Source organism: Osmerus eperlanus, chromosome 13 (assembly GCF_963692335.1).
Source record: "Osmerus eperlanus chromosome 13, fOsmEpe2.1, whole genome shotgun sequence".
NCBI classification, from domain to species: Eukaryota; Metazoa; Chordata; class Actinopteri; order Osmeriformes; family Osmeridae; genus Osmerus; species Osmerus eperlanus.
This window is the reverse complement of record NC_085030.1, coordinates 4,372,135-4,386,409: the sequence shown is the minus strand read 5'-3', so window position 1 is coordinate 4,386,409 and position 14,275 is coordinate 4,372,135. Positions and strand designations below refer to the sequence as shown.

At 51.7% G+C, this 14,275-nt stretch overlaps 2 protein-coding genes across 3 annotated transcripts in view; one reads left to right on the top strand and one right to left on the bottom strand.

Annotated features, from left to right (window-relative positions):
* The first annotated feature begins 3 nt into the window (after nt 1-3).
* Nucleotides 4-4,383, top strand: slc25a51b (solute carrier family 25 member 51b). Of its 2 annotated transcripts, none has more exons than XM_062476634.1 (3): nt 4-140; nt 232-366; nt 2,269-4,383. In XM_062476634.1, exon 3 carries the CDS (start codon nt 2,346-2,348, stop codon nt 3,285-3,287), a length of 942 nt encoding a protein of 313 aa, XP_062332618.1. In that variant the 5' UTR covers nt 4-140; nt 232-366; nt 2,269-2,345; the 3' UTR covers nt 3,288-4,383. The 2 variants fall into 2 exon arrangements, with proteins under 2 accessions (XP_062332618.1, XP_062332617.1); XM_062476633.1 differs by having other exon boundaries at nt 15-140; nt 237-366.
* Nucleotides 4,384-6,972: 2,589 nt separating this feature from the next.
* The window catches only part of frmpd1b (FERM and PDZ domain containing 1b), a 24,058-nt gene continuing 16,755 nt past the window's right edge, over nt 6,973-14,275 (bottom strand). Inside the window, exons 14-17 of the mRNA XM_062476647.1 lie at nt 13,814-14,040; nt 13,405-13,606; nt 12,102-13,181; nt 6,973-11,961 (exon numbers count right to left, since the gene is read on the bottom strand). Coding sequence (XP_062332631.1) covers nt 9,194-11,961; nt 12,102-13,181; nt 13,405-13,606; nt 13,814-14,040 — 4,277 coding nt within the window. The 3' untranslated portion in view covers nt 6,973-9,193. The remainder of the gene's footprint in view (nt 11,962-12,101; nt 13,182-13,404; nt 13,607-13,813; nt 14,041-14,275) is intronic.

Genomic DNA, 14,275 nt, shown 5'->3' with positions numbered 1-14,275 from the left:
TGTCCATGCGATTTACTGCTGCCACCCATCGGTTAGCAAAATATATGAACACGAAACTAATTGTTGCATGATTTGTGTATCATTATTCAATCTCAGATTTCCAACCATCCCATATACTGAGATTCGATTTGAGAGGAAAGGTAAGGAGAACGGACATGTTGATGAATGCACGAGTAGATTTGATGGGCAATGATCCGTTCAATTGATTTGCATTGAATCGGTCCTATGGAGATCAGTGAGGCGAGGAAAGCAAGGCCGAAGGACGCGTCTGTATTGGCTGCCTGCTGTCACCTGTGAGCCAGCGTCAAACGACAGAAGGGACGACCTACAGAGACGCCTTCCTGCTTGTACTGTACCGAAATTACGGTAATTCGTAAGAAACTACACTATATTTAAAAAAATTGGCAAGTAGATCAAGGCCAATTTGTTGACAATTAGACCGGATTTAAGCTTCGCTAGCTGTCATTAGCAGAAGCACTAATGCTACCAGCTAGATAGTTAGCGACCTGCCGCGTTAGCAGACTTGAAGAAGTGAGGTGTCCGCTTTGACACTTCAAAAGTTATCTTAGTTTCTCCTAGCTAGGATGAAGATTACTATAATTTTCTGTCAGATTAACGAAAAATAACTATTGAGATTGCTAGTTAGCTGGCCTGCTTGTAAGTAACTAGCAGCAGTGTGTTGCAAAGATGGTCAAGGAAGGTTTGCAAGTTGTTTTTTAGACGAGGCCTGGCCAAGTCCAGCTAGCTGTCTGGCTATCGTTATCGGACAAAAACACATGGCTCAGTTTAAATTGTTCCTCCCTAAGCGTCCAGACAGCTAGACGAACGTTTGTCGTGACATATTTCCATTTGCCCAAAGTACTAGAGCTACTAGTCACTGCAGATAGCTACCCAACCAGCTGCCCTTCTCATGTCATGACACGGATGTTAGCATGCTAGCTTTCTAGCCAAACTGGGGGATTCCTTTTTAAGTGCCGCTGCCATAAGAGAAACGGTCACCTTGCTGAGTGCATGTTCAGTGCCATGTTGGCAAGCTTCTTATTCAAGTCCAAATTACCGACAGTGTATTCTGAGTCTACAGTTTGATAGTAAATTGGGAAACAAAGACAAGTGTGCAACCAAACCCAAATGGCAACGGATGAAATCAAACTAAAAAGGGTCTGTTCCATTTGTGTGGGACATCTGTTGTGCGAAGACTATGACCTCTGCTGACCCTCTAGTAAAGGAGTCTACTGCCTCATACTGCTCCATCTATATTTAGAAAACGGTTCCAAATGTTAACATGTCTAATAGTCTTTGTTAACCATACCTTTTTATTACAGTTCTTATCATTGTCTACAGCTGAACCCTTGCACAGTAGACCCTAACCTTTATGTAATCTGCCTTGTCAGCAGGTTGGTAGCCGTGGCAGAGGAGGCTAGGTCGCAGGCTAGGAGGCAGTCGGCTTATATTTAACTTGTGTGGTTCTGCCGAGAACATTTTCTAATAGCCTGTAATAATGCCCATCCCAACTTGTTGTGAGCGCAAACTTAATGTCAAATGGAATGGATAACTACATATCATTACATTCACATGTACTCACTTAACAGATGCTGTTATCCAAAGTGACCATGAGGGAACTTGACTTTCTTTAACCCTCGTGCTGCCTTCGGGTCACATGACCCAAAGGTTCACAACGAACCATCGTTGTGTTTACCCAATTTCACCCAATACAAAAACAAATAAAAATAATTTTCTTTTAACCATTGCAATGTGGGGGGTCTGAGACAGCCCGACAGTTAAAAGAAAATGCTTCACTTTGTTTTTGTATGAGGTAAATTTGTCGCAATACGACAGTGGGTCACAATGACTGATGGGTCAGAATGACCCGAAGATAACACAAGGGTTAACTGAGCATGATCATAACTTGTCCTAAGACATCCAAGGGGAACTGCATTGCCTAACCTGCAGTGCTTGCACAATCTTGTGGCCCTTTCAAATTCATCTCAAGTTACTGTGTTGTCTTTGCACTCTGAAACAGTCCTAATTTCATGTCCAAGTTCAACAAAAGGATAGTTTTGCTGCAAAGTAATAGTTTATGATGCTATTTTGTGTGTTGAGAAGTCGTTTATTTCTGAAGAGCTTTTTCTCCAGGTTGTTATGGACAGCCGTCTCAAGCAGAATGTACACGCCACAGGGTGTCGAGTGACTATTCAACAGCAAGAAACACTTTTTTAATGAAGGTTTGCCTTTTCAATTAGGTCTGATGATTTTCCCCGGTCCTTTTAGGGTGTGGTCTGCCAAGCGTTCGTGGCGTGGTTGTAATGGTGCCAGAGTGTCGCAGAGTCGGCTGCATCTAGCCTCCCATGGCTGTCACCACCATGGACCCAGAGTCTCCCCGGACGCCCCAGCCCCAAAGCACCTTGGGTAAAGTCCCGGGGCCGTCCTCGCTGCTGCCCAGCAGGGGCGTGGGGGAGTGGCTCGGCCCTCACGGCAAGCACTACGCCTGCGGCTCGCTGGCGGCGTTCACCAACATCGTGGTGACCTTCCCCATGCAGAAGGTCCTGTTCCGCCAGCAGCTCCACGGCGTGCGGGTGGGCGAGGCCCTGCGCCAGCTGCAGAGAGACGGCCTGAAGAACCTGTACCGCGGCCTGCTGCCCCCCCTCCTCCAGAAGACCACCACGGTCGCCATCATGTTCGGCCTGTACGAGGACTTCTCCCGGGTGTTGCTCGACCGCGCCGGGAGCAGCGGCGTGCCGGAGCTGGCCACGCGGAGCTTCGCCGCCGCGCTGGCGGGCACGGCCGAGGCGGCGCTCACGCCGTTCGAGCGCGTGCAGACTCTCCTGCAAGACCACCGGCACCACGGGCGCTTCCAAAACACGGCGCACACCTTCCGGACGCTTCTGAGCGAGTACGGGGTGAGGGAGTGCTACCGGGGCCTGGTGCCCGTGCTGCTGCGCAACGGCCCCAGCAACATCCTGTTCTTTGGGCTGCGCGGGCCAATCAAAGAGCAGCTCCCGGAGGCCAGCAGCTGGGCGGGGCACATGGTCAACGACTTTGTGTGCGGGGGGGTGCTGGGGGCGGCGTTGGGGATCATGTTCTACCCGTTGAACGTGGCGAAGTCGCGGGCGCAGTCCCAGGTGGGCGGGGCCTTCCGGCCGTGCCAGGAGGTGCTGCTGACCGTGTGGCGGGAGCGGGGGGGCAGCGTGACGGAGCTGTTCCGCGGGGCGCACCTCAACTACCATCGCTCGCTCATCTCCTGGGGCATCATCAACGCCACCTACGAGCTGCTGCTGAAAGTGCTTTGACGCGCCGCTTCGGGCCGTGCGAGATGGGAGGCGGAGGGGAGGAAGGGAAAGGGAGGGTGGTGAAGAGAGGAAGTGGAGATTTTTTTTGGGGGGGAAAGGGTGTTGTTGACACTGAAGAGGCACTCTGTCTTCGCGAGAGACTGTCAGGCTTGGAGGCACCTATAGCACACCGGTCCTGCCATACAACTCTGTCGAACAGACCGGGGGGTTTATGGTGGAGGAGGAGGAAGCGTTGAAGAGGTTGACTTGCACTTATTATGGGGGCCAGCTGTCAGTCACCTGTGAACCACCTGCCGTCGTCAAGGTGATGTCAAGGTCACATGACTGAAATGGTACGCACACATCAGCCTAGATACAACCTGTGCCAGGGTCCAAATGAAATGCCCACGTTGTCACACAGTAATTAAAGTCATACGTTGTCGTTAGGGTTACGAAAACAATTCAATCGATGAACTTAATAAAGCCGCATTCACATGTGATTGAACATGATTGACGATCCTAATTGAGATTGACTGATTGTTTTGTAAGCACCTTTGTTGATGTTGTTTGACCCGAGGCATTTTTCATTGGTTTGATAAAACCATTTATAAAAATGACCAAGAGCAAGTCTTCAAGAATAGTTGATATTGTTGCTCAACAAATCGGCCTTTTGTTTATTGGGTGTGATTATTCATCTGTCCAACCAATAGATCCTTAACTTTGGTCCTCATGTGAACTCAGGGATGCTGATGGTTTGCCAACTGATTCTACCAATCAGTCATTTTAGACTGTACTTATTTAGTTTTCTGCAGTGTAACTGTTTGTAAGTGAGCACCCTGTAAGTATTACTTGAACACTTACTTTAATTGAATATCAGTATACTCAGAAACACAGGAAGACCTAAGGAAAGGTATATTTTAGTCCTAACCAGTTAGTCCAAACCATGTCAATGTCATCAATGCAAATATAAATGAATTGTGACGGGGACGGGGGAAATCCAATTTTGTCGTTGCTTGTGAGTTCTGAAGTGCTATTTGTAGTGTGTGTGTTTGTCTGTAGTGAGTTTTTAAAGTGCCCATCAGTTAAAAGTGGAAGTAAAATGAGTGTAACACCCTCACCTTGTTTCTTCTTTTTAAGATGAATTGAAAAACACGAGTCAATGGTCACAGTCATGCAATCCCCACATCATATTTATGTTGTGCCTCTGCTGTATGGGAGACAGTTAATTAAGCCTTTCCGACCAAATGTATCTCTGCCTTTGCCCCTCCGTCCAGTTTCCTGCTAGCTCTCTCTCCCTCTCGCTCTCTCTCTTTGTCTCTTTTTCTCTCTGTGTGTCTCTTTCTGTGTGTCTCTTTCTCTGTCTGTCTCTCTCTCTCTCTATGACTGCTGTACGCTCATTCTCCCCTCTGCTCGTAACCCCTGTTGACATAATGGGCTCAGATTTCAAGCTTGAGTAGAGGCAGTCTCCATGCTGCACCCTGCCCTGGATGTGACAGGCCGGATTGGAGAGGCATGCTTCTAGGGCGATGAGATCAGGCCAAGGAGAGAGGGAGAACCAGGGACAGAGAGTGAGAGTGCGAGACGGAGAGGGAGAGACAGAGAGAGACGGAGAGGGAGAGACAAAGAGAGACGGAGAGGGAGAGAGAGAGAGACGGAGAGGGAGAGACAGAGACGGAGAGGGAGAGACAGAGAGACGGAGAGGGAGAGACAAAGAGAGACGGAGAGGGAGAGACAGAGAGACGGAGAGGGAGAGACAAAGAGAGACGGAGAGGGAGAGACAAAGAGAGACGGAGAGGGAGAGACAGAGAGAGACGGAGAGGGAGAGACGGAGAGGGAGAGACAGAGAGAGACGGAGAGGGAGAGACAGAGAGAGACGGAGGGAGAGATAGAAGGGGGGGAGGGATGGCGCTTCAGTAGTGAGTAAGAAATGAGCGAGGGATATTAAATGTTGATGAAAGAGAAGAGGAAGAAGCCCAGAGCTGCCGTTCATTATTTGCAGGCCGCCCTGTTCCTATCCATCACTAAAGACCAGTCCAGATTCTCTAGGGTTTGTATATTTGATTTCACAAGTATGACTTTGATCATTCGTTCCTGTGAAGTGGGACTCATCAAGCATGAAATTACGTGGATTGTATGTAACTATTATTGCATAGTTTTTGAAATGCAAGATTTGTACCACAGGTGCACAGGTCTCACCACAGGTGAGAAACTTCGAAATTAAGGAATCAAATATCCAGTGGCTAAAGAGCTATTACCGGATTATTTGTAGAAAATTCTACAAATTCTAATTGGTTAATTGTAAATTTGGGACATTTAATAATGGCTATCAATGATTTGGGGAAAGTGTATATTTTTGTAAGTAGACATTAGAATGTTTTATAAAAGTGAATCGCTTCTGAAACTGTAAGAGTGTGGGTGTCATTATTTAATGTCAGCTAACGTTCTCATGACAGTAAACACACCACTCGTACTGAGTCATGTCTTACAACTGAACCAAACCTTCAGCATTCTGCACTGAACAGTCACAACACATAAGTCATGGGATTGGTTGTTGGCCTGGCACCTGTTGTACCAAGGCCAAAGGTCATCTCACAGACATCACTCAGTTTGAATATATTGCATAAGGAGCCTCCAGCTCTAGGCTGTGAGGATACTTGAACTGCTGGATGAGTGAGATATTTTCTTCATATCTGGTTATACGGCTAGGATATGAAAGCTGTAGCATACCTCTTACTGTGCCCTAGAGGGGCACAGTTTACATATATATTATTCATTTGACTGCCAAGCACTAGGTTGTGATGGAGCAATGATCCGGTACCTTTAGTAATAAACATCTGTAATCAATCATTTAAGTAAATTCTTCTTCGCCTACGGATTCTTCCCAAGTGGAAATCATTTCAGTGAGCAAGAGATGAAAGCATGTTTACAGATCATAACTTCCTGAAAACAAAAGCTGTGTGTCTAGAAAATGTACGCATGTACACACGTTGGGGTATATGGGGATTTCAGCTGCAGTCTAGTTTGGCAGTTAGCCCAGTGCCCATTTGACAACTGGCACAGGATTAATCTTGGGAAGATTTGTACGAAGGCTGTTCGTCTGGCTGAGGTTCTGGTACAGCCAGGGGTCTGAAACCTCAGGATCACGGCTGACAAGTCAGACAGGGAAGACCGATCAGATTAAGGGCAATCCGTCAGAGGGACTTGGGACCGAAGAGGATGAGTTCTACTGAACAGAAAGTCGTCTGGCAGCTCAGTTGAAGCAGGCATTTTATTTCGGAGTACTTTTGTGAGGAAGGTTTAATGCTTCAACTGACCAGCTGTGTGACCTATTTGAGAATTCTGACTGTGGAAACCTCCTGAATGTGTTTTTGTTACTTCAATTCTTTGTCTTTGCAACAAAAAAAAAAAAAGTTGTCGTCGAAAGGTAATTCTGCAGAATCCCGTGGTACCATGTGTTCTGTGGTATCTCACACGTCGGCCTACTTGATTTGGAAGTTGGAAGGACAACTAGTTTTGGAACAAGTTCAACTCAGCTCTGCTGCTTGCTCTTCAAATATTTACCTCAAGGTTCAACTTATGGTCAAATGAATGGTTCTATTCATAAATTTTTTACTGAAAATGCATTTTATGCAGTCCTAAGTTTGGGCGTTCCTTCTCTGACCAAAAAAAAGATAAATTAACCTTGAGCACAAAGCACGTCAAAATATGAGAACTATGCATTGTATTTATTTCCAAACAATACTTTAATTAATATGCATTAATTCGAGGTGGGAAGTGATTCCAAGTCTGTCCATTAATGTACAAGTTTAAAAATAAACATGGATTCAGGGAGGTTTCTTGCTATTGAAACACTTGCTACGAGAGACAGAGACTTCAACACTCCAGCGGTCTGTGAATTCAAGTCTACAACCCATGAATAGATAGTGCTACACAGGAAGGAACCGTCAACTGCAGCTCCGTTGATATAAAACGGCTAAACGCTTTCCACCACAATGTTACAGTGGGTATAAATACAGGACAACTTGTAGGACACATCAGTAGGAAATGGAAGATCTAAAACTATTACTCTGGTTTCCTCTTCATGTTTGCTAAGGCCATCAACGACATGACAGTCTCCTTGTACAACATCGGTTGCAAAGTCACTTGTTAAAACACTATTTCTAACATTGTGAAATCAGGCATTTGTTACGAGCCGGTGTTGACTTGGCTGGGATCAAATCCCTACTTAACCAATGTGTTTACTTTTGTTGGCGGATTTCGTTCATAGCTAAAAGGGATATGACAGCATCATCCTACTGTTTGTGTCAGAGGATGAAAAGTCTCCCCCGCTCATGGCTGAAGAGGTTCAATGGAAAGAAGGGTGCGTTAAGGGTCTGATGCTACATGATTTGCCTTGGTTCAGCTTGACCAGAAACATGAAAATAACAGTAATATCAAAATATCAAAGGCAGAACAGTATTCAGTCGTAAAAGGAACCTTTCTACAGTAAACTGAATGTCGGAAGAACACCTGATGTTGACCTATGTCGCCTCATTGCTATGAAACACACATCATGCAGGACACAGTTCCAAGTCAGAAATGTAACTATCTAATAGTCTTTCATTTCCTTGGGAAGCGCTCTGTGTCAGGTTTCTGATTTTCATATGTTTTATGTTAATACAACATAATAAGAAGTTAATGATAGTCTTGTGGCTACTGTATGTGGAAAAGAGAGGTGATTACTTTAAGTTTGCATAGCCATAAATAACCAAGATACAGAACTGGACATACACAGACAAATAGATATAAATGTATATCTATAGTTCTGATTAAAACTTACGTAATTAGTCAGGAAGTCAATTTGTCTGTGTTCAGGAACATGGCAGAGAGGTATAGAATTCAAATTGTGTTTCTGTGTTACACGACTTTGAGTAGTTGCTTCAAGCCCAAGTTAAACGTAACAGTCAGCCTTGTGCATTAATCATCCAGGACGTTTTAAACAAAGTGTTATAAAATACCAAATTGAGTCACTTCCCGCCTTTTTCACGGCCCATTCTAAAAACCATAGACGCCTCATTTGGAGTTTTCTATATATTACTGCATAAATATATAAGGGGTTAGTGAGGGGGGTTTCAATACAAGCATTCACACACAAGTAGTTAGTCAATAGCTATAAACTGAACAGAATTGTACCGTTCATAAATGAAAGATTTTACTTCTGTAAAAGTACAGTTTGAAACCTGCTGCTGTTGTATCATGTATTTCAAAATGAATGTTTTTTTCTTATTATTATTGATCCCAATCTATTTGACGTAAACTTCTAGTTGTTGCTGTGGAAAATACGCAGTACAGTTACAAACTGCACTTTTGATAAAAAGCTGCAAAATATGTCAATAATACAGTTTCATTTCCTCAGCCAAGACCAGCCAATAAGGGGGGAGGTAGACAAATCGCATGACATACCAAGAAACTGACGGAAACATCCAGTGACATCCTTGTGGCCTTTGAGCAGAGACCTCCACAGACCAGGGTGTGCAAACATTGTAAAAATAAATACATAAATACAGACATGTATAATTCATACATACATGTATCATAAAATAAGAGTTATAAGATAGTTATAAAATTCCTATTTACAAATGCATAGTCCTGATAAGTCCATCAGGAGTCCTAGCAATGGCAGTCAATTCAAGTGGAAGGAGTTCCTTTCTTCCTTTTAGGGATATGTTTTGGCGTGTGTGTGTGTGTGTGTGTGTGTGGTCTGTAGTGGTGTGCATGGCACAAACAGTACAAGCATGTGTTCTATTTAGGGACACACACCAAATCCCTCTGTGCTAAGGAATCAACACATCCACAGCCCTTTCCTCCTCCTCCTCCTTTCTAAGGTCCTCCCCTCAGCATGTCGCCATGGTCACAGCATGGAAAGAGGGGCTTTCAGAGTTCAGAGGTCAGAAGTGAAGAGGTACGTGGCCCGCCGGGTCCCCCGCGTCCGGCGAGCGCATGCGGAACAGCTGCGTGAGCGTGAACACTGACGAGATCAGCACCGTGCAACGTTTAGCCAGCATCCTCACCCCTTCACCCTCCCCCTGCCCCTGCCCGGACCCTCCTCCGCCGCCCCCGGCCGCCCCAACCCCGGCCCCTGCCGTCTCCACCACGCCGACAAACTCCCGGTAAAGCCCGACAATCTCCTTCAGCTTCTCCAGAGCCTCCTCATCCTGACAGGAGTCGCCCTCCCCTCCGCCCCCCGGGGGGAGGGGAGGCGCCCCGTGGAGGCAGACGCCACACCCAGGGCACGGCTGCGTCCTCAGGCAGGCGGCCGAGAGCTGCACCAGAGCGCCGAAGCTGTTGGACAGGGAGCGGAGGGCCTCGTCGGGCGCCCAGCCCACCCGCGTGGCCCGCTGGCACCCCGACGCCAGCCGCCGCGCCTCCGCCTGCAGCAGACTCCGCTCGGCCTCCGACAAGGGCGCGGGGCTGGCCCCTCCGCAACCCGGGACGTCTCCGCCTCCCTCCGGTACCTGGAGGTGATTGGACGAATCGGGGACGGCGAGTCCGTTGTCTGTCCTCTCCTCGTGGCGCGCGTCGGTCTCGGCCGGCTCTGATGGTGGTGGTGGGGGTGGAGGGTTGGCCGTGCCCCTCTCCAGCACCAGCATCAGCTGGTCGATGTCCTGCCGCAGCGAGGCGAAGCCCCCCTTCAGCCCTCCGTAGCGCTTGTTGGTGAGGGAGAGCAAAGCGCCGGCGGAGGGGGGCGTGGGGGAGACGGGGCGGGAGAGCATGGGGCTGAGCTCCGAGGAGGCGGTGGAGAGGGTGGACAGGGGCCGCGGTGTGTCCCGGAGCAGGGACAGGATGTTGGGGGACGGGGCGGTGGGGGAGGGAACCGGGGTGGGCCGGGCAGGCTTGGCGGCGGGCCGCGTGCGGCGGGAGAACTCGTAGATGGTGAGCTCCTCGTCGAAGCCGCAGCCGTCCTCGCCGGCGCCGGTGAAGCAGTTGGCGTACACGGTGCGGCAGCCGCAGGCCTCGTGGTGCGGCGGGGGGGGAGGAGGGTCCTCTCCCTGGGACGAGCACGGGGAGTCGCCCCCCAGGGGGAGACCCCCTCCGGAGACCCCGCCCAGCCCCACCTCAGAGTGGGGTCGTGACTGGGGCTGCTCTGACTTACAGGAGCCCAGGAACCCGTAAGGCCCCGAGACCTTCCCCTCCCCAGGAGCTCCGTTCTCCGTCGCACCCTGGCCGGGATGCGGGCCGTCCGTCCCCTGGGCGTCTTTCCCGCGCTGGGTCACCTCCTGAGCTTCTTTGATGGTCGCTATGACGACCTCGGCCCCGTCCTCCAACGTCTTCCCTTTCTCCCTCTTGGTCCCCGTCTCCATCTCCTTGGCCGCCGCCGTTGCGCTCTTGCACGAGTCCGACGCCACGCTGACCGACAGGACAGACAGGCCCGAGCCGAACCCGGAGGTGTCTCCTCCGTTCAGGGAGCCGGAGGAGGGGTAGTCCAGGGTTCCCAGGATCTCCTGGGAGCGGGTCATGTACCAGGGCAGCGCCTGGATCCTCCCGCGGAGGGCCGACGCCGGCAGCCGGCCCCCTAGACTGGAGGAGCTGACCCTCAGGTCGGACCCAGAACCGGAGCGCCCTGGCTCCCCCACCCCTGACTTGGAGGAGGAGGAGGAGGTGAGTGAGGTGGTCATGCAGGCGGGGGGTTCTGTGCTCTTGGGGGAGAGGCTCTCGTGGCTGAGGGAGACCCGCCTGCCGGATGGGACGCTGCCGTTGCGGCCGCCCCAGGGGTGGAGGCCATTCGGGGGGCTGACGCCCTCCTTGGGCACCCCCTTCACGGAGCCCAGGGGTTCCTGGGGAGAGACGGGCGAGGTGGCAGGGAGGGATAAGGGGTGGAGCGACGAGGGAGAGGTTTTGGGAGAATGGGATGGGGGGATGGTGAGGCATAACTTAAGGTCATCTCCAGAAGCCGAACGTGGAAAAGGAGAAAGGTTCCTTTTTTTCTGACTCGAAGTCACCCGGTCACCCCCATTTATGCCCTCGTGCCCCTCCACCTTGGGCAGGGGAACCCCGTTTGTTTGCGTCTCAGCCTTGGGTGTTTGTTTGTCACCAGTGATCTGAGCAGTGTCTCTTAGAAGCTTGTGATGAGGTCCATTCTGAGGTTTGGGTCCATTCTCAGGTTTCGGTCCATTTGCAGGGATAGGCCCGTTCTCCTGCTTGCTAGGCGCATTCTCCTTCCTGGCCCCGTTCTCCAGAGTGGTGGGGTGTCGCGGTGGGGGGGGTGGAGGGTGAGCCTGCTGGCTGCTCCGTACGGCTGTGATGAGAGGGGAGGATATGGGCATCCCCCCCGCCCCGGAGGTGACCGATTTAAACTCCATGGTGTCTGGCTCCATCTCCAGGAGCTCTCTGGAGAGGTGCCCCGCCGCGTCGCCGTTACAGTGGGCGTACGGGGCCCCGCGGACCTGGGGGGAGCGGGGCGGCACCATCTGAGGCTTGGGGGCCAGGGGGGGCTTGGGGGGCAGCGGTGGGGGTTTGGCCTTTGCTTCGACCCTCCGGGAGGACAGGGTCGGGGGGCCGGGGGACAGATGGCTCCCCTGCTTCGGAGCAAGGGGGGGTGGAGGAGGCCTCTTGGGAACCGGCGACGAAGGCTCGCTCTCTGGGACGGAGGGCAGGCCGTTTCCTGCGACACTGTGACGATTGGCGTGCTTCCTGTCTGCTCCATCCAAACAGTTCTCTGCGAGATTTAGAGATAGAAAGAAGAGGAGAGAGGGGGAGTGAGGGAGAACACAGAAAGATGGAGGTTGACATTGTGAGGGAGAGAGAACCGTCCCTTTAAGAAAGAAATCAATCGCAAAAGATGTCGAGTCGGCCAACCTGTGATGTGCTCCGGGACCGGAGGGGTGAAGCGCTCCTGCGCATCGAAGAACTCATCCTCTGACTCGGACCAACTTTCTCTGTGGGGAGGTCTGGGGTTTGGGGAGGGCGTCAGGAACAGTCCCTCCTCGTCCTTGGAGTGGCGCCGTTGAGACTCGGGCCCCTGGTCGTCGCAGGAGGCGTGGTGCTGGGGGATTCTGGGTAGGAGTCTCTGTGTGTTGCCGCTGCTGAGAGCGCTGTGGAAAGGCATGCTGTCCACCAGCCTCAGGTCTCTGTGACTGGGGATCTTGGTGATGCGTCTCAGCTCCGCCTCCCTCTCCTCCTCCTCCTCCTCATCCTCCTCTTCCTCCTCGTCGCTGGTGGCCTCGGGGGGACTCGGGAGGAAGTCCGCCTGCGAGAGCTCCGCGAAGCACAGGCACGAGCTGTCGTTGCCCCGGTAACTCAGGTTGGTGGGCCGGGCGGGGGCTGAACTGGTGCTTGCCGCCTGGCCTGGTTTGGACAAGTTGTCTCTCTGGCGTTGTGGAGAGGGAGGGACTTCCAGGAGGAAGGGGTGGTGGACGTCCAGGCTGGAGGGCCCCTCGGCAGGGTGAGGGGGCCACGGGGCAGAGCCCCCCTCGCGGATGGCATCCAGGCGGGAGAGGGCCACGGCAGGGTCTTTTCTGGCTGTGCCGCCGCTCTCCTCCAGGGCGGCGCTCAGGGATCCGCTGGACAGACTGGAGAAGCTGCTGTTGACCCGTGGGTCCGTGTGGTACCAGTTGGTCTCCAGCGTCGCTTCCTGGTCTGGATTGGCCCGACTTCCCGTCGCCCCCTTCTCCTCGTCCTCCTCCTCCTCGTCGCCTCCCTCGTTGCCGACGTCCGCCGTCACGATGATCTTCACTTCCTGTTGGCCTTCTTTCTCCCGCTCTCTCTCCCTCTCTCTCCCTCTGTTCTCTCCCCGGGCGTGCTCCCCCTCTCTCCTCCAGGCCTCCCGGTCTCGCTCCTTACCGCCTGCTGCTGACCGCCTGCGGCTGGCCGGCTGCTCCACTGGGTAGTCCTCGTCTGACGTGTCGTCAGAGTCGCTACAGCACCGGGACACGTAACCTAGCAACACAAACAGAAAAGAAAAAGAAAAAAAGAAGAAAAAACACTATTTTGTCAGTGAACTTGCATTCATCTGTGAATGATATGCTCAAAAAAGATGATATGAGTGACTTTGAGCTGTACCCCTACTAGCTGATATCCACGTATCAACCGCAATAAATAAATAATATCAATATCAAGCCAAAAAAAAATGGGTAGCGTAGTTAAACTTTTTTTTGCTCACTTGTCAGCGACTCATAGCACACTCCCTCTATAACGGCGAACTTCCCACACACACCTTCTTCTGCCGGTATCCGGTGCACCCGCACTTTGGGGCGCCCCAGACGTAAGATGTTGACATTGGGGTCCACCAGGAGCTTGCAGTAGCCCCCCAGCAGACAGGCCAGGTCTTTGGCTGCCAGCGAGTCCATGAGTAAGGCAAATGGCTGGATGGAGAAGTGGAGGGAGTAGGAGGAAGGAAAATACAGGAACGGGGGAGAGGAGAAGAGAGGTGTAGAGAGACAGAGGTGTGTGTGAGTGTGTGTATGCGTGTGTGTGTGTGTGTCTGTATGCATGTATGGGTGTGTATGCATGTGTTTGTGTGCATGTATGTGTGTGTGTGCGTATGTGTGTGTGTGTGCGCGTGCGCCTACCTTCATGTCGTGCAGTGAGATCCTCAGCAGGCTGACTCTGTCCGACTCGGAGAGCAGCTCCACCCTGCTGATGCTGCTGAAGTCCACCAGGGTGGACACCATGTTCAGCTTGTGGTTCACCACCTGGCTCAGGCCGTAGCGAGCCCCCACCAGCAGACTGACCACAGCCTCCCTGTCCTGCAGCTGGGGAGGGAGAGGGAGGCCAGATGGTGGGGGATAGCACAGGGAGAGAGAGAGAGAGAGAGAGAGAGAGAGAGAGGGAGGGAGGGAGAGAGAGAGAGAGAGAGAGAGAGAGAGAGAGAGAGAGAGAGGGAGGGAGGGAGGGAGGGAGGGAGGGAGGGAGGGGGAGAGAGAGAGAGAGAGAGAGAGAGAGAGAGAGAGAGAGAGAGAGAGAGAGAGATAGAGAGAGAGAGAGAGAGGGAGGGAGGGAGGGAGGGAGGGAGGGAGGGAGGGGGAGAGAGA

Excerpts from the sequence above, each read along its gene's own strand:
- slc25a51b (XM_062476634.1), top strand. The coding sequence starts at position 2,346 with ATGGCTGTCACCACCATGGACCCAGAGTCTCCCCGGACGCCCCAGCCC.